This window comes from Vicugna pacos, chromosome 3, assembly GCF_048564905.1.
Source record: "Vicugna pacos chromosome 3, VicPac4, whole genome shotgun sequence".
Classification (NCBI taxonomy): Eukaryota; Metazoa; Chordata; class Mammalia; order Artiodactyla; family Camelidae; genus Vicugna; species Vicugna pacos.
Window position 1 is genome coordinate 18,075,026 of NC_132989.1, and position 26,153 is coordinate 18,101,178.

The 26,153-nt window shown below is 35.1% G+C and overlaps 1 protein-coding gene across 1 annotated transcript in view; it reads left to right on the forward strand.

The window, feature by feature from the left end:
• Positions 1 to 17,713, forward strand: part of LARS1 (leucyl-tRNA synthetase 1) — a 55,683-nt gene extending 37,970 nt beyond the window's left edge. Inside the window, exons 23-32 of the mRNA XM_006204493.4 lie at positions 909 to 1,092; positions 2,207 to 2,297; positions 3,106 to 3,246; positions 4,267 to 4,407; positions 5,145 to 5,255; positions 7,326 to 7,436; positions 9,680 to 9,784; positions 11,077 to 11,172; positions 12,602 to 12,734; positions 17,312 to 17,713. Coding sequence (XP_006204555.1) covers positions 909 to 1,092; positions 2,207 to 2,297; positions 3,106 to 3,246; positions 4,267 to 4,407; positions 5,145 to 5,255; positions 7,326 to 7,436; positions 9,680 to 9,784; positions 11,077 to 11,172; positions 12,602 to 12,734; positions 17,312 to 17,517 — 1,319 coding nt within the window. The 3' untranslated portion in view covers positions 17,518 to 17,713. The remainder of the gene's footprint in view (positions 1 to 908; positions 1,093 to 2,206; positions 2,298 to 3,105; positions 3,247 to 4,266; positions 4,408 to 5,144; positions 5,256 to 7,325; positions 7,437 to 9,679; positions 9,785 to 11,076; positions 11,173 to 12,601; positions 12,735 to 17,311) is intronic.
• The last annotated feature ends 8,440 nt before the right edge of the window (positions 17,714 to 26,153 follow it).

Sequence of the window (26,153 nt, forward strand, 5' to 3'; positions counted from 1 at the left end):
CTGGATTGGATCCTAGAACAGGAAAAGGGTGTTACAGGAAAAACTGGTGAAATTTGAATAAGGTCTGTAGTTTTGTTAATAGTATCATACTGATGTTAACTTCCTGGTTTTGAACTGTGGTTGTTAACATTAGGGAAGTCAGGTCAAATTATTTCAAAATAAAAAGTAAAAAAAATGTATTCAGCTTCTTGTATATTGTAAAAGATAATGCATATAGAACTCGATGTTATAGATTCTCATCTCCTTTAAGGCACAGATGGTGGAATACTGTACATACTGTTAGGAACTTTGCTTTTTTCACTTAACAGTTCATATCTCAGATCACTTCATACTGATACATAAGAGATTCCTCACTCTTTTTTGCAGCAGTGTAGCCTTTCATTGAAAGAATGTCCTATAATTTATTTAATTAGACCCTTATCAATGGTTTTCTCAGTATTTTAGAATGGAAGATTTTGGTTGAAAAGTTATATTTTGTTAGTAGAAAACTTAAAACAATCTACTTTAAGGACCAAGAAAATATATAATTTGTACACATAAGGCACCAACGTGTGTTCTTATGCATTAAAATATAATAACTTTGCTACTTCTAAATGAGACTGAGGTGTTGATGGGGTATCTTTCCCCAGTTGATCATTTTTCCTCTGCCTCACTAAAGATCGCTTCTTCTCATTAACTCAGCATGCCTGAGGAGAAACACATATTGATATTAATTGTATGAAAATCAATGCAGAAAATTCAGATATTTTAACAGTGTTGTTTTGGATCCCACTTCTGGTGATCTTTATTTTTGCTGTTGATCCATGCAGTCCTTTAAAGCGCTTGTTATTTCTTAGTTTACGGATAGGCAGGTTACCCAACTGCACACATAGGTGATATTCAGTAACCACATTTTAAAATTCTTCCAGGAATGCGCTTGGCCCTGGCTGATGCTGGTGACACTGTTGAAGATGCTAACTTTGTGGAAACCATGGCAGATGCAGGTATTCTCCGTCTGTACACCTGGGTGGAATGGGTGAAAGAAATGGTTGCCAACTGGGACAGCCTGAGAAGTGGTCCTGCCAACACCTTCAATGATCGAGTTTTTGCCAGGTAATCTGTGGACCCCAGCCACTTTGTACTTTAGGGTTGCTTAGTCGTGGTGTATTTTTAAGTTTTTTTCCTTCTTTTAAAGTAAATTAGATGTTAATAATAGCTACTGTTGATTGAAAGCTTACATTTGCTAGGTACTATTCTAAGTACTTTGCATCCTTTGTCTGATTTTAGACTCATAGCAATTTTATATGATAAAGATTATTTTATAGTTAAGACATTGAAGCTTAGAAAAATTAAGTATTTCATTAAATACTTCAAAGCTAATAATTTCAAACTTGGGATAGGAATTTGTTTCTGTCTCTAAAGCCCATTCTCAATCATTTTTACCATGCTGTCTTGCATTAGAGGAGGGCGGAATGGTTAAAGGAAAAGTAGATTAGAAGAAAAGAATTGTCTTTTTTTCTTTTTTCCTTAAAAAGACAATTCTTAGTCTCTTTGTATCAGGAACCATCCTAAGCACTGGTATTACAAAGACGAATAAGATTTGATCCTTCGTTGTAGTCTAGCAGGAGAGAAAAACACTTATCCAGCTAATTATGAGTGTCATAATAGGGGCAGAGGGAAGTCAGAGGAGGTGGCATGTGAATTCTGAGTTTCTTGAAAAAGAAAACAGTTTTTGAGGGAGAAGAGAAAGCCATGGAGGGAGTATGGTATTTATGTGAAGTACGGTACGTGGAGGGCAGAAGTAGGAGACCCAACAAGTTGGGGCTGTAGTAGGCCAAATTATGAAGGGCCTGAGGTAGCATGAGGAATCCTTTTTTAAGCCAATGTCCATTGTTTAAAATGCAACAATTAAACCTGTTTACAGCCTTAGTAAAGCTATTTTCATATTGCATTTTGGGCTTTCCGTGAAGGAATTTTTAAATAAGCAGTTCATTAACTGTGTTGAAACAGGTCCTAAGCAGTATCAGATGATAATTCTCAAAAGTGGATAGACAGTGGGTGGCTGCAATAGTCAGTTTTAAGGAATACAAGGATGGTTTTGTGGTTGAGCAGTCTTAAATGATTCAGGCATATTCTCATTTTACTGTTTATTAGTGTATGCAGAGGTTTTGTATACCTATATATACTTGCCTTTAAACTCAGTTACCTTTTTTTCCCTATTCAATAGTGAAATGAATGCAGGAATTATAAAAACAGATCAAAACTATGAAAAGATGATGTTTAAAGAAGCTTTGAAAACAGGGTTTTTTGAATTTCAGGTAGGCTATCTTTTTGTATCTATAAAATATGTCAGTGTGAATATGATATATTTCATCTTTTTTTCTCTCCTGCTATAACATAATAATTCATCCTAAGTGGAGACTGACAATTTGTAAATTCTTCAATAAATTGTAAATTTTAAATAGTTTTCTTTGGTACTTTTTCTGTTGTGTCTCTTTAATGTAAGTAATTCTGTTCCTAATTGAGCTGTGAGTTAATAAAGCGGTCAAATTGAAAAATTAGTCACATTTTCCAGGAAAACATTTTTAAATTGATAAACAAAGGCATGATTGTAACTAATTGCCATTAGTTTGAAAGCAAACCTTTTCTCTCTTGTTCTCCACAAGGTGTCAGTGTTTCCACAAGTTTGACAGTTCAAGTGAAAATGTAGCTTTCTTCAGTTTTGTGCAATATCACATTGAGATTTATGTAACTTGGTTTTCAGAGATGTGGTTAAATAAGGATAAGTGCTGAGCATAACAGTGTCATATTTATAGCCTTTTTGATACTTAATATATACTACTCAGAGCATTCACCCTTAGTACACAGTTTAAATCATTCAACTTTTATGTCTAGTGCAAAATGTCTTATTTCAGATATTTTTTCTGAAGTATCAGTATAAAACTGCAATATCCTTTTGTTAGAATTGGTATTGTATTTTCAGGTTAAAGAAAAAAATTTATTATGGAATTTTAGAGGACTGAACACTTAAAAATGCATTAAAATAGATACTGAATTTTTTTCCTTTAATTTTATTTTAAAGAAGCATAACGGGAGAGAAATGGTAAATACTTTCAAATTTTATAGGCTGCAAAAGATAAGTACCGTGAATTGGCCATAGAAGGGATGCACCGAGACCTCGTGTTCCGGTTTATTGAAGTTCAGACGCTTCTCTTGGCTCCGTTCTGTCCACATTTGTGTGAGCACATCTGGACACTCCTGGGAAAGGTAGCTTTATGCATTTAAGGTGTTCTGGGTAGTTTTGATTTTGTCCTCACTAAGTAAGTATTATGGTAATACTGTTACTGAAAAGAAAAAGACTGAAAATGAGTATTTCAAAAATAATATTGGATTCCTCATCTCATAATTACTACAGCAACTTAGACTGAAGCTATCTCCTGTTTAGACAGGTATATCATATATTGGCATGCCTTTATTTATGTATACACAGTATATGTATTTTAAAAACATGTGACTTTGTGTATGTTACCATCTTGTTCCTGTTAGGAAATATTATAATACTTTTGAATACATTCGCGTATACATTTGAATACGTGTATAACTAATACTGTTTTCCCAACTGTTTGTTAAAAAGGTGAGAATATTGAGAAGGATAAATAACTGTTATGAGCTGCTTATAAACAAAGAAAGTGTCTATTTGCATAAATATTCTTGTTTTATATAAAATTTGTGGCATATATAGGGCTGCATATTCAAGGCTATTATATTAGCATTCTTGCTGTGAAGATAAACTCAATTATTTCTTCCAGGCTTGCAGATAAACAGATTGGCTGGTTTAATAACTCCTTTCTAGGCTTATTAGCCAAACTCTTTTGTATTTTTCAGTGCATGAACAATGCAAAAATGTGCTCATGATATATATAGTGAATAGCCATACTTTCAGTACTCATGTTAATAGGATAAAACTGAGAGTGTGCATAATTTATCTAATAATGATTAAATTTAGGCAAATTAGCATTACATAATTTTCTTTGAAAGTGAGCATATGTGTGTGGGTATTAATACACTTGTACAAATGGATGCTAATTAAGAATGTAGAGTCAGACTTCACAGCTTGAATTCTAGGGAACATTAGATCAGGGGCTGTGTAAGTGTGTTATGTGTAGTCAGGTTTGAACTTTGAGCACACAATTACAGATGGTAGCTTTGGTATGAAACTGTAACCAAGAATCATAAAATAGTTGTGTTTTCTAATCTCACTGAATCTTTTTTTTTTTTTTTTTAAAGCCCGATTCAATTATGAATGCTTCATGGCCTCTGGCAGGTCCTGTGGATGAAAGCTTGATCCGTTCCTCACAGTATCTCATGGAAGTAGCACACGACCTTAGACTCCGACTCAAGAACTATATGATGCCAGCTAAAGGAAAGGTGAAGTAATTTTTTTTTTATGTTTTAAAACTTTATTTATGTATTTATTTTATAATGTCATATTTTTTAAGGTGAAGTATAGTTGAAGTACAATATTATATGTTACAGGTATACAGTATAGAAATTCACAATTTTTAAAGGTTATACTCCATTTACAGTTATTATAAAATATTGGTTCTGTATTCCCTATGTTGTACAATACATCCTTGTATCTTATTTTACACCCGGTAGTTTGTACTTCTTAATCCTCCACCTCTATGTTACCCCTCCCCCTTCCCTCTCCCCACTGGTAACCACTAGTTCCTTCTCTACATCTGGGAGTCTGTTTCTTTTCTGTTATATTCACTAGTTTGTTGTAATTTTTAAGATTTCACATGTAAGTGATGTCTTACAGTATTTGTCTTTCTCTGTCTGACTTATTTCATTTAGCATAATGCCCTCTAAGACCATCCATGCTGTACACCAGAAACTAATACAACATCTTAAAACAACTGTATGAAGTCATTTTTTAAAAAATCATTCCTTAAAAGTTGTTGGCCAAATAACATTTGATAGTAATAAAAATTAAGACAACTTTCATTAAAATATATAGGGTTCTCTTCATTGCTATTGCAGTTCTGTAATAGGTATATTTTTAAATTTAAAGGCAATAGTGGTACATACTGAGAGAGGGTTCTTTCATTTTTGAGTTAGATGAAAGTGATTAAATGTTTTTTTCCTTTTCTCCTGCCTTGTAGAAGACTGACAAGCAGCCACCTCAGAAGCCTTCACATTGCACCATCTACGTGGCAAAGAACTATCCATCTTGGCAACACATCACCCTGTCAGTTCTACGTAATCACTTTGAGGTGATGCTCTCACTAGATTTCCCCCCAGCAGTGTCATGTACTGCCTGTGCTGTTTTTGTTTTTGAGATGTTGGCAATGTCTGGGGGATGGAAGACAGGCAGCTTTGTTTAATTACCTTTAGGCATTTCGTACCCTTTGTTATCCTTGGTGACCCTTAGATGGATGCTGAGGGAAAGCTGCTTATCATCATTTCTGGAACTTTCATACAAAAATACTGGATCTAGTAGTATGTAACTAAAAGGTTTGGGCTTTTTCATACATGTGGTTAAAATTATGAAGCAGAAGGACTAAATTTGCCTTTAGGATTTGTTGTGACTTAAACACTAGGATTCATGAAGCTTTAACTTTATTATGTTTGAAAAGATTTGAAGCTTGGCTCTTGAGTAATTTAAAAGAAAATGTCCAATTTGATAATTACCCATAGAAATGGAGAGTTTGATGTTCTTTTTGAGTGTCAGGTAAATAGTTTTTAAATATGATAGTTGTATTTAAAGGAAGCCCAATATTTAAACTTCTAAGTTTTCCTAAAGAAAAAAAATCTCCCTACCTTCTTCCTTTCACATTCAAAATTAGGAAACAAAGTATATGTGGTAGAATTTTTGCTCAGATTATAAAGAACAGCTATTGGTGGACAAAAACCATTAAGGCTATGATTTTCTAAACCTTTATTGAAATTTTGCCTTAATGCTTTTCATAGTTAAGAATACTCAGAAAACCTTTAATGTGTGTAAGATTTGGTGGAAAGAGAAGAGCAAGTGTTTTTGTATTCCATGTGAACCTGTTTTTACGGAGAACTATTTCTTTGATTATTGTAAGAGAAATAGAATGTAGTCTTTAAAATCTGCTTGTAGATTTTGATTTCTGGTAAGTAAAAGAGTGAAAATTACTTTGGTAAGTAGAAAAGTGAAATTGTGCCTCAGTAGCTTCCATTTTCAAGGAAGTAGCAGAAGAACCAAATATAGTACATGATGTCCCAGGTATTAAAAAATTCATCACTACTATCCTTTTAGAAGTTAATCTTTACCTAGTATTCTTTGACTATATATTATATAGTTTGAAAACAACATCCTTTGGCATTATTTGGAATGACCAGCTTTAAAATTTTCATTTGTTTTCATCCAAAAGAACCAAAAGAAAGTCAGTTTATAATGGAAAAGAATGTTCTGATATTGAATATGGCACCTTTTTGGTGACATAAAGAGAAGGAGTGTTTTCTGCCCTCTCCTTTCATCTTTCTTATGCATTTCAAAGCAACATATTGACAAGTGGAGAAAATATTTTTTCCCATGTACTTGAGTAAAGGTTAGAATTGAAAGAAGATAGATTATTGGAGATCTTACTCTATGTTACTTTTCTTCTAGATTCATTCCCAACCCTTGGCTTTGGTGCAGTCCTTTTACAATGAGGGGAAAATAGGTCACTCAAAACTCTGAAGAGGCCACTTACTTTATTTTTCTTCTATTGTTGTTTGCAGGAATGAATTTAAATTCAGGTGGCACATTTGGAAATGTGTACATATTAGTGATTATGATATAGGCATTTATTTTTGAGTAGTTAGATAGTATATCATTTTAACAGATCGATAGCTAGGGATTGTTTTTTCATATTTGTGGTAACAATTTATAAGGAAGAGTGTTTAAAAGCAGCCATTATATATACAGCTTGTATGATAGTTACATAGTTTTCATTTGGATGTGGCTAATGAAATGCTTTTAGAAGTTTAAAGACAGGATCTTTAGAAGAACATTTTTATCGCCAGATAAGATATAATGTTATAATCCTAGAGCTGTCATTAATGTAAGGAAAAATTAAATATTCAGCATGATGCACCTGCTTTCCTCCTTTACCCTAAAATACATGTATCTTTTGAATTTAGGGGGAGTAGGAGGCTTCTCTGTGTCCTCCTTATTTACTTCTCCCTTCGCTATGGTGCTGGAGGCCTCACACTCTTCTCCAATAGACGGGTAGAGGCCACCGCTTCATGTCTGACCAGTTTATTACAGGCACATCTGCTACCCTACATTATGTTTAAAGTATTTTTCTCCACATTCTTCTCTCTCCTTTTTTTAGGCCAACAGTGGAAAATTGCCTGATAACAAAGTCATTGCTAGTGAGCTAGGCAATTTGCCAGAGTTGAAGAAATATATGAAGAAGGTAATGCCGTTTGTTGCCATGATTAAGGTAAGCTGTGGACCCTGTGCAGCTGTGAGCACACAAGTATTGGTTAGAGAGGCCAATAGAAGGAAGGGCAAAATTCAGGCATAGTCTCCCCTAAGAAATCTGCTAAAACAGCATTTTTCAATCAGTGGTTGTGGGAATGAGTGATCAGATTTGGAGTTTACCTGTGGAATTGCTGAGTCTGTGAAAATATGTATTGTGAAAGAAAAACTGGTTTAGGATTACTACACTAAATGATTCTCTTCATGTTCTACCTTCCCTTCTTTTCACTTTGGGGAGGAAGCATATTCTTTTGGCTTACATTAACATGTTTTTACTAGATCCTATTACTGGAACCAAGCGCCTACATTTGTATAGGTTTAGCTTAACAGGATAAGCACTGTTTATAGTGGTTAGACCAGGATTTCTCAACAATGGCTCTATTCATATTTTGGGCTGGGTAGTTCTTTGTTGTGGGAAGCTGTCCCATGCTCTGTAAGGCGTTTAGCAGTGTCCCTGGCTTCTACCCACTGGATGCCTGTAGAATCTCTCCTTCCCTGACTCAGGTTATGACAGCCAAAAATGTCTCCAAACATTGCCAAATATCTCCTGGTAGCAAAATCATTCCACCACAAACTCTCTCCCGTTGAGAATCTTTGGGTTAAACTCTTAGATACATAGCTAATCTATTAGATTTCTTGACACAGAAAACAGAAAGAAGGCTGTATATTGCTTAAGATCCCAGACTCCATGCCGATGAATCTTGGCCCAGATTCTGTTTGTCTGTCACTTCTTAGTTTTGAGGCCTTAGACAAATCATTTAAATTCTCTGGGCCACAAGGTTTTTCATCTATAAAATGAAGAAATTAGTAGAACCTACCTTTTAGGAGTACTGTAAGGAGTAAATGAAATAATACACATAACACACTTTAATACTACCTGTAAAAAAGTAGGCTTAGTAAATTTTTTTAAAAATGTGAATCAGTGTCTTCTAGCCTGCTAGGCACATAATGATTATACTTTAGATTAATTTTTGAATCTTCTAGGCTATATATGCCTGCCTGATAAGAGGCTAAAACTCTTAGCTTGTCCTGTATTAGAGTAAATTATATTCCTAGGAAAGCCTTTTAATTCTTCTAGACCAGAGTCTACTTATCTGAGCCTTATGGTGTTTGAAGTTCAGAAATAATTTAGGATCTTGACTTGACCTACACCAATCACTTTGTAATAAGCTTGCTAGCATGTTCATAATTCATTGGTTTCTAGCTAGTGCCATTGGTCAAAATGTCAGATTCATTGTCAATATGGGGATTCAACAAAGTATCCCATTGTTGGTCGCAAAGGCACTTAGTTTTGGTGACATGCTGTACAGAATCCAGTGAAACTGATTTTGAATGGTGTCAGATTCAAGGATTCGCTTTTTGAAAAAACAGTGTTAGATTTGGGGGAGGGGGTAGTAAAATATTTTTTCAGTAATATTGGTGATTTGCCAGACAAATCAGTGATTTGAAATTTTGGACCATTGTGTTTTATAAGTCTGGGAATAAAAATGGTATTCTAGCATTTTTTCATGGGTAAAGAAAGAACTTGGATGGTAAACGGAGATAGTGAATATTAGGAATCATGTCAGTCACCTTCATGTAAGTGAAGCATGTTTTAGGTATTTAGCTGTATTTGCGCATATGAGCTTAGATATTGAAGGTTACATCCTGAGCAGCAAGTATTTTGTGTTGCAGAAAATTAAGAATCAGAAATGTTTTTTAATATGTCACAGGATTATCTGAGTAGCTGTCTGACTTAAAATTTTTTTTTCTAATTTATAGGAATTTTTTATTATTAATTCACTATTCTCTGAGATAGCTTTACAGATGTGGTACCTTAGAAAAACTTTGTTTTATTCTTTTGGTTACCTGAAGGGATATTTTCACAATTTGTTTGATTCCTTGTCAAAAGCAAATTCTTTGGGTTTGCATATTAAATCAGTCTAAATAAACAATGGTGAAATCATGTTTCTTTTATAAACCTGAAAACCTTGTCCTAGTCTTCTCAGTGCTGCCTTAATCGTATCAAACTTTAAATGATAATTACTCTCAGCTAGTAATTTCATTAGCAAGCAGACATAGATAAGGGAAGCATGAGTCCAAGGCCTTTCCTTTAACTGTTCAAATTTGAAGATTTTATCGCTTGCGAGAATGATTACTTTGGCGGAAATATATTCTTTTCATCATAGTAATGTGACTGTTTTTAAAAACCATTTTGGCTGTTAGGAAAATCTGGAGAAGACGGGACCTCGTGTTCTGGATTTGCAATTAGAATTTGATGAGCAGGCAGTGCTCGTGGAGAATATAGTCTATCTGACCAATTCCCTTGAGGTAAGAGGGGCCGGGGATTATAGTAACTAGTTAACTATAGTAAACACAATCCATATCTTTTGTTTTGTAATAAACCTTTTTATAAACTTTATCTTCTATGTTTACTACCTTTGCAAATATGTTTTGGAGGAGGAAAGAAAATGCTGGGTATAGAAGTTACATTGAGAAGAAACAATCTGTTATCTTATTTCACTTACCAGTTATTCTACACAAAATATACTAACTGTATATATGTGGATTTTCCTCTCAAAATTATCTTTTAAAAAATGAGGAGAGACCTTATGTTCAAATACTTTCAAAATCTTTCATATTATGGGGCACTCTGAATTACTTCTTTTTCCTCCCCTGCCTCTAAGACCTCAGATTCACAGAACTGGATTAATTAGAATCCTTGATTCATGACATGCTATCATTGGTCCATGGTTGGCCCTGTTTTTTCTTCTTAATTAGTAATATAATGAACATCCATGAATCTGCTGCCCAATTCAGAAACTAGAACATTACCAATAGCTTTCACCTATCTGTGAGTTTCTCCCCATTCTACCTTCCTGCCCCGGGGACAATTTCATATATAGATTCTAAAAATGCTGTCTCTTATTCAACTTAGGCAGAAGGAAAGGTAATCCTCTAGAAAACTGTGTTAGAGGATTCAAAAAATGGTTATAGTAATAATGAAGACACTGAAGTAAAAAAGTGCAGGTTTAGAGTTTGAGTAAAATTGTTTTCTAAAATATGGGAATGGAAGAAATGAGCATTTCTAAGTAAGCATTTTATGCCATGTAATTATAAATATGTTAATAAGTATTATATTTATAGTTAAAATATAGAAGTATTATAAATCTATTTTATGTATATTTCTAAATGTTCGTATGTATTCATGAAGGTCAAAAAAATTCTTAGATATTGTCACTGAGACAATGGGAACACTTTATTTGGGTCATCTTATATTCAGACATACGCATTTTGCTACATTTCTGAGTTTTTCTGTTTGTTTAAGTAGAAGCCTTTTATACTAATTTTTGTTTTCTCTTATGCAGCAGTTAGATGCCAGATTTCCTTACAGAAAATAATAAATATGACTATATAAATAACATACTGTGAGACATCTAAGATGAGTGTTAAATAATTGATTACCGATTTCATTTAATGTTTGTATGGAAAGTACTAAAATTGCACAGACCATTTCATGTTAAGTGGAGAACCTAGTTTTGCTCTTTGGTGAAATGAAGTGACGATTAATTTCAATTGTATTAAGTAATACTAAGGAGTTACATCTTTTCCTCTCTATTTAGCTAGAACATATAGAAGTCAAGTTTGCCTCTGAAGCAGAAGATAAAGTCAGGGAAGACTGCTGTCCTGGAAAACCACTTAATGTTTTTAGAACAGAAGTAAGTTGAAAGAATCTCACTGAATTATTGTGTTTTAGAGCTAGAAGAGACCTTAGAAATCTTTACATCTAAACATATTATTTTAAAGATAGAAGAAAGAGAAGTTAAGTGATTGGTTTGGCTTAGGCCACATAGTTGGTTGAAAGTGGGGCTGTACTTGAGATCCTCTAATTCCCTGATTGGTGCAATCCGTACTTTTCCTTATTCTACTATTATGGATGGTATCAGATGTTATTCTTAAATTTTATTTTTAAAACCTGACTTAAAAAAAAAAAAGGGAGTGGAAATTGATGGGAGACTTTTTTAAACAGTGAAAAGGAGCTTTCATACTTGAGATGAGTTTTGTTTGGATAATACTATTCAAGACTTTTGGCTTCTGGCCTAAACCAGATTGATGCACCATGTTACATTATGCTGGAAATGCTTTTTTAAAATTTCTTATATTTTAGCCGTTATTGGTGAAGATAAATAGGTTTTGGAATTTAGCTAGAGTCTGTTTACTCTCAAAGAATCTATTTGGAATGGCAGTGTTTGGCACAGTCCTGTGGAGTGCAATTGTGAGTCCATAAAATGTCCTACTTTTCTTGATAAGCAGAGGACTTACATATACCCTGCTGTTCCTCCACATTTAATTGAAAACCCAGCAAACAGAGAAAGGCCTATTTTGAAAGAACTAGGTAATCATGATCATGCAGTTATCCTAAATTTATCATCATATTATTAATACTCAGTACATTAAGATATGGTGGCTTTTAAAAGTATAGTCATTTGGGCCATGGAGATAGGTACATGAAATAGTGTTCCCTTTACAAATATGTTTATTTCAAGCTACTTTTACGCATTCTATTAAGCTACTGTGTATTTAAATTTCATAAGGCTCAATTGACTTTTCCCACTTAAAATAATGAGCAGGGTCTTTATATAGCTTATATAATGTGGGAGATAGTATGGCATAGAACTGGGTTTATGCTCAGTAAACCAGGTACTCTGCCTCCTACTAGCTGTGTGACTTTGGGCTACTTTTGTTAAGCTTTCTGGTTCTCAGCTTCTTATCCATGAAGAGGAGTCTTAAGGAACTGCCTTTCAGGATATAGGAATGGTGTCTACAAAGTGCTTAGTACAGTGTCAGTTATAAATAGTAGGAATTAAGTAAATGATGGTAGTTGTAGAAGAGAAAATATAATTATTATCATCCATCATCAGTATTGATATATGTAGTCCTAGTCAAGTTTACCTGGGCATTTGGTTGCAAGTGTGAGCTTTTGTCCATCTTTTCTTTTATATTTGAATATCCCTTGGTCTTGATTTTAGAATACCAGAATTAAATCTGTCTTTCTTTGGGCATTAAAAATCTAGCAGAGCTTCCCCCTCTCTCAGCAGTATTCAAGTTCGATTTCCTGTATCAGTCATTTTCTTTTTATTCTCCTAGCCTGGTGTATCAGTTTCCCTAGTGAATCCTCAGCCATTCAGTGGTCACTTCTCAACCAAAATTGAAATCAGGCAAGGAGATAACCGTGATTCTATAATCAGACGTTTAATGAAAGTGGACCGAGGAATCAAAGGTAAGTGGTTTCCCTGAAATGCACTTTTGGCAGTAGCTTGTGGATTTGATGAGTTCTAAGCAGAGGGGAGAAAGAAAAGTAACTGGCTTGCTCAGGGACAGCTGTGTACTATTGTGGAAAGAGTGTTGGACCCAGAATCAGGAAACCTATGTTCTCTTTTGGGACTTTGTGACTAGGGAGCTTGGTATGTCACTTAAGCTCTAAATGGATCTCTCTTTTAATAAAATAAGGACAATGGATTAGATATTTTTCTAGGATTCCATCTAGCTTTAAAATTGTAACAAGCAGTTTCTATCTCTCAGAGGTATTTAGAATTAAGGAACACATTCCCTTAATTTTCCAAACTAACCTGCTTAACTGAGTCTGTTCCTAGGGAAAGAGGAGAAACTGAGTAAAAGTTACTGAGTGTCTGCCGTGTATTTGCCATTTAATCCTTTTACAACCCTGTAACATTAGCAATATTATTATTCCCCTCTTGCAGATGATGAAATGGAGGTAAGAAAGGCTAAGTAACTTGCAGAGTTCATTCAGCTAGTAAATCCTGGAGATGGAATTCAAACTCAGGTCTATTTGACTCCAAAGCTCATAGTCTTCCTTTTAGACAATGTGCCTCCAGGTAAAATATGTAAATAAATCTTAATTTCTTAGCAAGATTGTCCAGATCTTCTGTGATTAGATTTGATATAATAATTTAGAGCTTCTCTTTTTATCACTCAGCTGGTCTTAGGCTGAGAAGACTGTGAAAGGAGCTGGTGCATCTTTATTATTTTTCTTCCAAATTATGAAGACAAATTAACGTGTGTTTCTCTATTTTGCATGATCTCTCTCTTCTCTTCTTGATGACAATCAAGAGTTGATTGGGCTACATACCATCAGCGTAAAAAATTTCTGAAAAGATTTACAAATCCCATACAGTGACCTAAATTATGGAACTGTATTCAGGGTAACAATATTCCATTAACATGGAACACATAAAATAGCCCTTTGGAATTCATTCTGCCATGTATTTTTGTTCCCTTGAGGTCATTTGTACACCTTCCGTTGTTATTTCTTGAGAGACCACCATGTGTAGTGTGTGTGGAGATAAGTGTGTATGCAGAGACTCGTGTGTGGGGACTCGGGGCTCTGAGAGTCCACAAAGTGCTGTTCATCTGGAGGCTGCATCTAGTGAGGGGGTAGGGGACTAACCATTGCTGTACGTAATCGTCACCTACGGAGAAACTGCCGACCACAGTAAGAGAGGTGTAGGTAAAATTTACAGCACAGAAAGAGGTGAGATTATTTCAGCTGATGATCAGGGATGAATTTATGGAGAAAACATTGTTTGGATGGGGCCTTGAAAATGATCACCTGTGAGGGTGAGGGGAAGGTGTGTACTTACTTGCAGGAGGGAAACACTACTGCTTGTTTCACTGTGTACCAGTGGTATATTAGGGCTAGGGATTCTTTTGTTTGTGGACAGTTAAAAAATTGTGGTAAAATATACATCAAATTGACCATCTTAGTCATTTTTTATGTGTACAGTTCAGTGGCATTCAGCACATTTTCATTGGTGTGCAACCATCACACTGTCCATCTATAGAACTTTTTTATCATCCCAAAGGGAAACTCTGTCCCCATTTAATAGTAACTCCTCATTCTGCCTCCCTTCAGTCCCTGGTAACTACTCTTCTGCTCTATGTATTTGACTGTTCTAGGTATCTGTATAAGTGGGATCATACAGTATTGTCCTTTTGTGTCTGTCTTGTTTCACTTAGCAAAATGTCTTCAAGGTTCATCCATGTTGAAGACATTTATTATGTTTCCTCAGTAAACCAGGTACTATAGAATGATAGTGCCGTCCGTATAGGCCATAAAAAGCAGAACTTGAAAGTTTCGATATGTAAACATACAAGGCAGCCATTTTGTGGCCCTCCTTTTGGCTGTTTCATATTACATGTATTTAGGGGGGAGGGTATAGCTCAAGTGGTAGAGTGCATGCTTAGCATGCATGAGATCCTGGGTTCAATTCCCAGTAAGTACCTCTTCTAAAAATAAATAAGTAAACCTAATTACCCCCCTGAAATAAATAAAATTATTATATTACATGTATTTAGTCAAGAGAAAATTTTGTAATAGCATATACTCTTTGCCTTGAAGAACAATATAATGGCTCTAAAGAAAATAGATATTTGTGTGGAACTACTGGATAGGATTATTATGAGGTTGTAGCATGTAAGAGGCTGTCTTCTTGTATTGGAAATTGGATTATATAATATTAAACCTGACTCCCTTTTAAATATACTCAGATACAACACTGTCTAGGTTCTTCCGAATTGTACTAAATGTATTTTTTATGTCTCGTCTTTTCTCACTGAGTCTCTGGCATAATTCTTACATCCTATGTCATTCTAGCTGTGAATAATATTATTATAAAGTGCTTTAAGTTTGGTGTTAGTAGCTACTGTGAATTTTGGAAAATAGATAGAAATGTTAGGGGGAGTTTGAAAGTAATATTCCTCCAAGTATCCACAGAAGAGCTCTAACCTCAAGACTTCCAAAAGCCCTCAGGCTGCTTTGATATCTAAGAGGACTGAGTATATTGAGTATATGAGGTGAGAAAGGAGTGAAATTCAGTAACATATTTCTTGGTTGGTCTGCTGTGATAGCCAGCAAGTTGTCCAATTAGTGCTAGTTGTATTGAAGGTGATTATGGTCTAGATCCAGGAGGAACTGGGAAGTAAAATCATTATTTCACTCCACTAAGGCCACTGAACAACTATGTGATGATAATGACTTTAAATCACTCACAACCCATGCCACAGATGAACTAGGAACTTGGAGGTAAAAAGCTCCATTTCACATTATCAGTGCTTAGGGACTTTCAATCACTCTCATCTTTCCTCTAAGTGCCTTAAATCTTGTGTAGTTGCAGACTTAAATTTCAACATTTTCAATGATAAGAGAGGTCTGGGATAAGAAAAGATAGTAAAACCACAAAGAATGATCCAGGAATTTTATTGACAGTAATGAACTACATGGTGAAACATCAAAGCAGATGTGTTTTGTCACTTAGAAGCTTGATTGGGTATTAAGGCTTCTTTGAAATAGTTTGATTCAAAATTGCTTAGGATGATGAGGGAGGTCTATTTCAGAGAGAGAGAGACAGAGAGACAGAGAGACAGAGGCAGATATGCAGTAAAAGGCCTTCTGCATAAAATCTGCTGGCAGGACTGGTCACTGCTTCCATAAGAAAATAATTTGGTATCACCAATGTGCATGTTGAATTTCAATAGCTATTAAGATGAGTTGTATTCTTCCCCCAAAATAAGACCATGGCTGTCATGAAGACTGTATGTGCTCCTTTCCCATTTTAATTTTCAGGGTTTGTGCTATGTCTGGGGATAGATTGTGTGGCCTCCGCAGAGTTTCTCCAGAGACTCTTAGGCAGTGTTTGCCTTCATGGTAGTTGCAGGTAATTGCTCTGTAAGCCCCAAGATCCCTACTATAAACTTGGAGTCCTTTAGTCTTTGTTTCCCAAGGAAAACAGAATGCCTGAATAACTTGTACTCCTGGCATAGCCGCCAGCTGCGTTAATGTCTCCTTTTATCTTTTTTTAAATCTTATCCCTCTCAAGCTAAGCTTCATACTCTCAAGGCAACATGAGGGAGTGTAGTTCATGGACCACCCAGCAATCTACTTAAGAAAGGGGTGTGAAGTAATTCAGAAATATCTTTTGTTCTGTGTATCAGGTTAAGCATAACAAGCCACACTACACTTAGAATGAGATATGAATCCAGAACCAGCAATTGTAGTCATTTATGGTGTTTTTACACCAAATAAAATAAAACCGTTTGATGTTGAGATGTCTCAGAATTGCTGAAATAAATAAATTTCTTTTGGGCTCAGTTGTTGGCAGGATTGTTGGATCATAAATTTCTTCAAGAGACAAGTGCTTTCTTTGCCAGGAGCCATCTTTTATCAGCTTGCACAAGGGCAGATCAGGAAAATCTCAAGCAGTGGAGGGTTGGAACTAATCCAAAAGCTCAAAATTCTAAAATCTGTGCCCTTTCCCCCTGCTCTCCTCCTTTGCTCCTTGTCTTGTCAGCTTAATACATTTCCATCCTTGGAGCAAAACAAGAAACTGGTAATGCTGTTTGTTAGAGTAGTAATTCTTTCTCCAAAAATGTCTTCCAAAAAAAGCTACAACTCTTGCAGTTTTAAATATTCCAGGAAGCAAGACATGAAAGCAAAATAAGTTTTAGGCTTTTTGATAATCTGAAAAATGGTTAATTGAAGCAAATTAAAATTGATCTGAAAGAGCATATAGGATAATGCTCAAAAATGTACTCAGTCCCTTCCCTTGGTTTATAATTCCAGGAGATATGTTATACAGAATCTCTGCTAGTCTTTGATCTGAGTAAAAGCTGACAGAGGATGAAGATTTGTTAGATTTAGCTTAGCTTTCTGAGAGTGGGTCCTATTTCATCATCTGATGAAAATATTTTTAGATACAAGAACCAATGTGTTTAAAACGTGAATTATCAGACTCAGGCATGGGTTTGACTGTAATTAAATGTTAATCTTTTTTGCTGTAGACCTTTCCAAAGTGAAACTGATGAGATTTGATGATCCACTGTTGGGACCTCGGCGAGTTCCTGTCCTGGGAAAAGAGCACACTGAGAAGACCCCCATTTCTGAGCATGCTGTTTTCCACGTGGACCTCATGAGCAAAAAAATTCATCTTTCTGAAAATGGGCTACGGGCAGATATCGGTGATACAATGGTCTATCTGGTTCATTAAACTCATACACGCTGGAGCTTTATCCTGGTTTCTGGGGATATTACTACTCCGGCATTACTGTGTGCCTATAGATTGGCTATGAGAACCTTAGGGTGGACCTAAATAGATTTCATTTCCAACCATCAAATTCTGCATGTAATCAATTATACCAAGTTATCTTGGGTTCCTGGACCTAATAAAATTTTTTCTTCCCTTCTTGAGGCCTCAGAAAGGAATAGTTTGTACCATACTTTGCTTTTTTTTTTTTTAAAACAAATTATTGCCATTTTCCAGAAGCTTATAGTATTTTAGGTGAACACAGAAGTGTCAATATGCTTTTTGTATGAGGTATACTTCATACTGTTTATGAAGGCTAAGGAGTATCTAACACCTTTTTATATTATATCCATTATGTAGTTAGCTGTTTTTCTTCTTTAAAAAGAAAAGAGTAAATTAGACAGCTAGTTTTGATTTTTAAAGAAGAGAACTCTTACGATTTTAGAAGAACAAATGAGAATATTTTGACTTGACTGTATGATCACTAAGTATTTTGTATAAAGGACAAAAGTTCTTATATTTATAAGAATTTTTTAGGCTTTAATGTATTTAACAACCAATAGTATTTTTTAAAGGGATAATCAGTAGTTATTTATAGCTTATTCAATCTACACTAAATTTAGTTGTTCTAAAAGAGAGGATTTTTTCCCCCCAGAAATCTGCATTTATCACATTTGTCTTGAGTCCAGTTGTGTTTAAAGATCACACAAACAGTATTTCATACTTATTCTTTTATTCTTTCTAGAATGTCTTTTGGTATTATCTGTACTATTTGTTTTCATATGAGGAAAAGATACTAGGTATTGATTGACAAGACAAAAAACATTTCCATTTCTTTTAGGGTTTAATATGAGGACAGACCAATTCTGATAGTCCTAAGGAACCTGAATTCTAAATTTCAGTTCATGTAAAAAGATTTTACTGAGCTTCTTTTTTTTTTTTTGCTTTATACAATTTGCGACTGCTGGGCCTAGTTGAACTCTTTATCATAGATTCATTAAAGCAAATCATAGAACGTTAGTACTGAAAGATCCCTTAGAGATCATCAAGTACAAATCACTCTTTATCTGCTAGGAGCAGGCATTGTATCAGAGTGGGTAAGATTCCAGGCTCTGAAGTCAGACTAGCTTAGTTAGATTTCCATTTCTTCTATTTGCTACTTGGGTGGTTTTGGCCCGTTACTCAGCCTGCTTCTTTATCTATAAGATGGAACTAATAATGTACCTATTTCCCTAGGCTTATTTTGACATGTTGAGATGAAACAATCTAGGAAAATCTTACTTACAGTATAGTGCCTGGCAAGTGGGAAACCCTCACTAAATGTTCCTGATGGTGATGATAATAACGATGAACCTTCAGTAAATGTTGCTGAAGACTCCTCCCCTCGCTAATACACCAGGGTAGGTTGGCTTAAGATTGCTCTAGGCCAGAATCATGTCATATTTGTTTGGTTCCTTTGGGGCAACAGTTTCATTGTTTGCCCTCCTTTAGATTCCTTTTCTGCTCCCTCAGTCTGCATAGCCTTAGTTATTCTCTAAATCAAAGGAATCCTTCCTGTTACCTGAACAAAGCCTACTATGTTTAACTTAGGCAAATTAAATGAAATGTGTTTGGCAAAAAAGAAAAAAAAAGGAGACAGGAAAATAATTTTAATATTGTGAGTATCTATTTTATTAAATGATGAGCCTATGAACCTCTGCTTTCTTGGATTAAGTGTAAGTCGGAATTCATGGATTCTCTGTTCCCTCAGTCTCAGTTCCTGTGCGTCTCTCTTAGAATAAATGTCTTGCTGGGCTGAATATATTTTTTGTGTTTAAAGATACAGATTTCGTATAAGGATGCCTCTGAGCATAAGCCCATTATCTCATCTGGTGCACAACTGGAAAAACAGCAGTTAGTTAAAATGCTGAAGGAAAAACAAGCTGTCTTGGGCTTGTTGTATTATAGGAGGTTGGTACCTTCCTAAAGAATCTCAACTCTTTTTAAGTTGTAAAATATACATACATAAACAAAGTTGTAAAATACATACACATAGACAAAAAGTGAAAAACAATAAGAAATACATAACATACACAACAAAATATATGAAATACACACAAACAATGAACAACAAAACAGCATTTATCAACAAAGCAAAAACCTGTGTGATCACCACCCCGTCAAGAAATAGCACCATCCCAGCACCTCAGAAGCCTGCCTTATGTCTCCTCCTATAAAGACAAGCGTATGGCCAAGTGTATGAACATTCTTCATACATGTTCCATGTGAGCTTGAAAAGAATGTTTATTTTGGAGGTGTAGAGTTCTATATACGTGCGCTGGGTCATAGTCGAAGATTGAATTGTTCAAATCTGTATCCTATTGTTTTGTTTTCTTGGTGTACTCTTTGTTTTAGAGAGGTGTACTAAAATCTCTCATGACCTTGCATTTACCTGTTTCTCCTCCTAGATCAGGATTTGTTTTATATATTTTGATGCTATGTTACTAGATATATATAAATTTAGATTCTGGTATCTTTCTTGTAAATTGAACTGTTCTAATTAATTAGCAAGTGTTCCTTTATTTTTAGAAATTTTTTTTGCCTAAAGGCTACTTTGTCTAACATTAGTATAATAACATTAGTTTTCTTTTGGTTAGTGTTCATAGAGACTGTCATTTTCTATCCTTTTACTTTTTAAAAAAATATTTTATTTTTTATTTTATTTTATTTATTATTGTATTATTTAATTATTTTATTTTGGCAGAGGGGGAGGTAATTAGGTTAATTTATTTTTGGAGGAGGTACTGGGGATTGAACCCAGGACCTTGTGCATGCTAAGCATGCGCTCTACCACTTGAGCTATACCCTGCCCCCTGTCCTTTTACTTTTAACCTTCTATAGTTTTATTTTATTTTCACGCTTTATTTTGACGAATTTTAAACCTACAGAAAAGTTAAAATAATGGGCCAGTAAAAATCCATAAACCTGTCGCCGAGATTTACCAATTGGTAACATTTTGCCCCATTTGCTTTTTCTCTCTTTTAATATTTTTAAAAATGAGCTTTTAATTTTGGTATAGTTTTAGCTTTATAGAAAAGTTACATCAATTGTATGGAGAGTTCCTGTACACCCTTCACTCAGTTTCTCCTAATGTTAACATTTTATATATACCTTGGTTCAGTTGTCAAAACTAAGTAATTAATACTGATATGCTACTATTAACTAAAGGCTTCATTAGGATTTCACCAGTTTTTGCTGTTACAGGACCCTATCCAGGATACCACCTTCCATTTAGAATATACTTTAAAAATTTTTTGAACCATTTGACAGTAGGTTGCAGATACCATGACAATTCCCCTTTAAATAGTTTAGCATGTAACCCTTAAGAACTAGGACATTCTCCTGTATAATCACAATATACGTATATCTTGCCCAAGAAATTTAATATTGGGCATGTACTTTATAAGCATGTTATAGTTTAGCAATAATATTAGGTAATAAGCTTTCCTAATACAAATGAGGTAATAATATTTCCCCAATATCTCATCATAATGTTTTATTTCAGGATCTATTCAGAGACTAAGCATTACATTTTGTGGTCATGTCTTCTTGATCTCCTTCACACTAGAACTGTTTCTCTTTCTTTTTCAGTCTTTGATGACAGTTACATTTTTGATGACTCCATGTCAGTTGTTAGTAGTTTGCCTCACAATCCAGATTTGTGTATTTTCTCATGGTTTGATTCAGATTTAAAAGTCTTTGCAAGACTGCTACATGGGTGATATTTCCCACTGCATCATGTTTTCATGATGGTCAGATTCCTATATTGTCAGTGTGTTCCCATTACTGATGATACTGAGTTTGATGACTTGGTTAAAGTAGTATCTTCAGATTTCTCCATTGAAAAGTAATCTTTTCCCTTTTGTAATTAATAAGTAGCTGTAAGGTGATATGTTAAAACTTATGTAAATATACTTTTTGCCAGCAAACTTCCGGGAAATGGTAGCATTCGTGGATCATCTTTCTGCCAGTTACTATGCTGGTAGTTGTAATAAGGTGAGTTCTTAATGTTACCATTTCTTCTACGTTTATTAGGTATCATTCTTCTGTAAAGAAGAGGTTCCCCCTTTGCTTCCAATTTTTGTGTTTCATCATTCTTTTCAAACCACCGTGGACCAATGGATTCTAGTTTTTATATATGTTATGATCTGTTAACCATCATTATGCTTTGACTGCTCAAATATTCCTGAGTTATCCAGTGAGGCTGGATCCATTCAAGTCAGTCCTTTTGACATCTCCCCGTCAGTCTTGAAACATTCCTTTGCTTACTGGCACAACAAGCCCAGCTCACCTTATATTTTCCTGTCTCAGAACAGCAATCAGTTTTTTTCTCCAAGGAGCTCTGCTCTGTTTTAATGGAGAATGGTATTAAGAAACCAAGATCTGGGTGTTTTGTGTACTCATCACTACTAAGTTGTAATTTTTTTTCTTTAGACCTTTCCAATGGGCAGAGCTAAGATATATATATCTTATATATATATATATATATATATATATATATATATAATATCTTAATTATATATGATATATATTCTATATATTTTTTAAATTATAATTTTATCTAATACCAAACTTCTTTCTTGCCTTCTCCCTGTAAATATTTGTATAGTTCTTCTCACACAGTGAGAACTCTGGTTCCCAAAAACCTCAGTGTATTTACTCGTTTGGTCTGTTAATAATTTCAGAATTGCCGATCTGAGCAAGTGTTGGCAAGACTGCTACATGGGTGATATTTCCTACTGCATCATGTTTTAATGATTGTCGGATTCATACATTGTTCATATATAATCGGCTACTATTGGTGTCAGATTTACTAAGTAGAGTTCTAAAACACATATGTATATATTATGAGAAAAAAAAATATGTTTGCAGTTCTATGTCCTGAAAACGTATCTCACTAAGGAATATAGTCAGATCACTGTGTTCAAATGTTACTTGGACGAATTTCTTTTCATTTGTGGCTTTAATATAAAGTCATTTGTTTCTCTTTTTATTCAGTTTTAAGGTTTGCTTTTTTCCCTTTTTATTTATTTTTTGAATAAGTAAAATACGTGGTTCAAAAGTCAAAACTATATCCATTCAGAGAATTTTTACTCTCTTGCACCACATTCCCCCGCTCTGTAGCTAATTGTTTTCATTGGTTTCTAGATTATCTTTCCTGTTTCTTTTTCCAAAAATAAGCAAATATTAAATGTACTTTAATCTCTTTTCTCATGTAAAAAGTAGAGGTTATATATAATTGTTTTATACCCTGCTTTTTAAAGTTAACTATTTTTTGATAAATATATATAAGTATATATTTATATTTTTTATTTTAGTTCCCAGAGATCTGTTTCTTTCTTCCTCCTCCTCCTTTTTTTTCTCTCCTCCCCTCCTGTCTCTCTTCTCTCTGTTACACTGTACCATAATTCATTCAACTACTCTCCAGGGGATGGGCATTTAGGTTGTTTCTAAGTTTTTGATATTTTATAGAATCTGTATAGAATTATATAGTGAGTAACTTTGTGGATATGTGGTTTTATATCTGGAAGTTTATCTTAAATTTCTAGAAGTGGACTTGTAGGTCCAAGAGAAAATGCACATGTAGTTTTGTTAGCTGATAACCTAGGCAAAAAAGCATATTAGACAGAGGGTACAGCAGGTGTAAAAGCTCTGAGGAGAGGCATGTGGCTGGTGCGCTGAAGGACTAGCAAAGAGGCCACATGAAGACACAGGTCTAGATGGCAAGTGACCTGTCCAAGACCCTATACACTAGTGATGGAGCTGAGTTAGAGCCCTGGCCTCCATATCTCCAGTCCATCACAACACACTTATTAAACAAGGAATGCATGCATGGGAAATAGGAATGTATTTGGCTAAGGCCAATGTTGTCAGGGCTATTTGGTTAGAGGAGGGAGAATTTTCTATGGACCAGAGTCAGATAGACTTCACAGATGAGGTGGGACATGAAGGATGGTGAGGACTGGAATAGCAGCTTGGAGAGCAGGGCCACATTCCTAGCTTTCAGAACTAGATGTGGATAAGGGCCTGGAGGTGAAAACAAACACATGGCTTGTTTGGGAGATGATGCCAGGAATGGAATGTTTATCTTGGAAGAATAAGAGAGAAGTTGGAAGCAGGTAAGTAAATTGGGCCGCCTTATAAAGGTTCTTGGATTCCAGGAAGAAATTTGAAGTTGATTTAATTACTTGCAGAGTCACTGCAGATTCTTGAGGTGGGAATGAGATGATGTGTTACTTCATGTCTTTTGTAGTTTGTGGTAGTTATGTCTGTTTTTATCTTGAAAAATTCATTCATTTAGTCATGCTAATGATTGTTTACTAGATAGCTGTGTACCTGGCTCTGGTAGGTTCTCAGTGTTTGATGATACATTGTTAAATTATTTTCTCTCAATATTTTTGGACATAATTTCACATCTGTATTAGAGAATACTCAGATGCCGCCCAAAACTTACAGCATCAATTAAGTCTTCTGATTGCCCACTGCCATCCTAAGAGCTTAATTGGTTATAAGGTAGGGGAAAAAAAACACCTCACACATGAAAAACAAAAAACAGGATAGAACATGATCCTTGCTCGTAAGAGTTTAAGGAATAAGACAAAGAAATCTTGTGTTTTCACTTTGGAAGAGTAGGTGGTAATTTGTTCTATCCCTTGTTTTCCTTAGATTGGAGTTAGGCCTGGAGCTGTGCTGCCCAGTAATTTAGCCTCTCACCACGTTTGTCTGTAGAGACCTTGAAGCGTGGCTAGTGAATTGAGGTGTGCTACAAAAGTGTAGAATACACTTCAGATTTCAGAGACTTACTGTAACAGAGAGCGTAAAATACCTCAATAATTTTATTTTATATTGATTACATGCTGAAATGGTATTATAGAGATATATATTTTAAAGTCACTTTGAGAGTTTTTGTTTTAAAGATACTTTTTTTTCTAAAAGAACACTTTTAGAACTTTCTATTGTAAAAATACATTTTGAATATTTCTAGAACTCTCCAGAGTTAAGATCCATTATTTCTTTTGTAATTAGAAATCTGTAGAGTGATGTTTTGGCACCTTGGGTGTGTCCTGTTCCCAATTTTTTACCTGATCCTTTACTGAATAAATTATGCTGGGGGCTGTGCAAACTGGTGATATTCTAATGGCAAAATTGTTGACTGAACCAAACCTGGGTTTGCTTGCCTACCGTGTAGCAAAGTCAATCTACTGACACTGGATTGTGATGAAGGAAAGTACAGCATTCATTTGCAGGGCTCCAAGCAAGGAGAATGGGCAGATCATGCTCAAAAGACTCAAACTCCCTGATTGCTTTCAGGGAAGGGATTTTAAAGGCAACATCTGAGGTAAGAGTTGCAGCTCATGAACTTTCTTCTGATTGGCTGTTGGTGAGGTAACAGGGTAATGTTTCAGAGCCTTAATCATAAACTTTCTGGTTCCAACCAGTCTGGGGTCTACATGGTTGTGACTACATGGGTTCACCTGGTTGGGGGGACGGTCTTAGTTTCTACAAAATAATTCAAAGATACACATCAGATTGTTATTTATATCGTTTGAAGAGGAGCTAGGATCCTGTTTTATTACTGAGCTATTTGCTTCTCCTTTGTTTTCGTACTCCCTCACTTCCCTAACTAGTAACTGCCTGAGTCTGCTCTTTGGAACTCAGGAAAGGCCTAAGAGACTAAAGTCTTTTTCTATAAGCAAGAAACGAGGGACATGGAGGGGGCTTCCATATCTGGGGAGGCCCTGCAGGGTCCTGCTCAGTTTCATTTCTCCCCTTTTCTTTGATACTCCTCAATTTTGAGGAGAACAGGGGTGGGACAAGAAAGGGAATAAAGTTTGGGACAGAGAGGTTAATCATAAACTTGGGAACTTTGTCTTAGGGGACTTGTTTTCAATTATTTCTTTTCCGCAAATAGTTGTCATTCCTCTTTCTTTCTCTTTTCATTTATTTTCTTCTTAAGTGAAAGAGCTGTGTGGCATTTGGCTTGGTTGCTTCATACAATAAATGTTTGATTCGAAAAGATGAGACAAATGACATTTTATAATATGAAATTGGCTTACATGTGCAATGGTTGTTCATTTGTCATGGGAATTTTATTGTAAATCTTTTTTTGCAAAGCTAGTCATCACTTCTTAATTTAAGATATTCTTATAAACTTGAATTTCCTGTGTAGCACATTTAGTCCACAAATTACTGAGTGCTTACTGTGTTCCAAGCACCGTGTTAAGCACTTGGAATAGAGTGGTAAGCAGAAGAAACATGGCTGTCCTTCACGCAGGAGGCATCCTTACGGTTAAGAAGACAATGAGAGTTGCCCAGAACCTAGTGAGAGAGGGCAATTATGAAGCTATATCTGAAGGATCTTGATTTGGGAGGTATTATATAGGCTTTTGCTAATAGCCCTGTTCAAGTAAATGCTTTGAAGTGCAGAACCCTAAACAATCATTCTCCATGGGTCTGATGAGAATATATAGTATAGTTGGCAGTTTTCCTCCTGTTGTCTTTCTGATGTAGCACTGAATTATGATTGCAGACCCGTCCTCTCAAACGTGTGATTTTCTCTT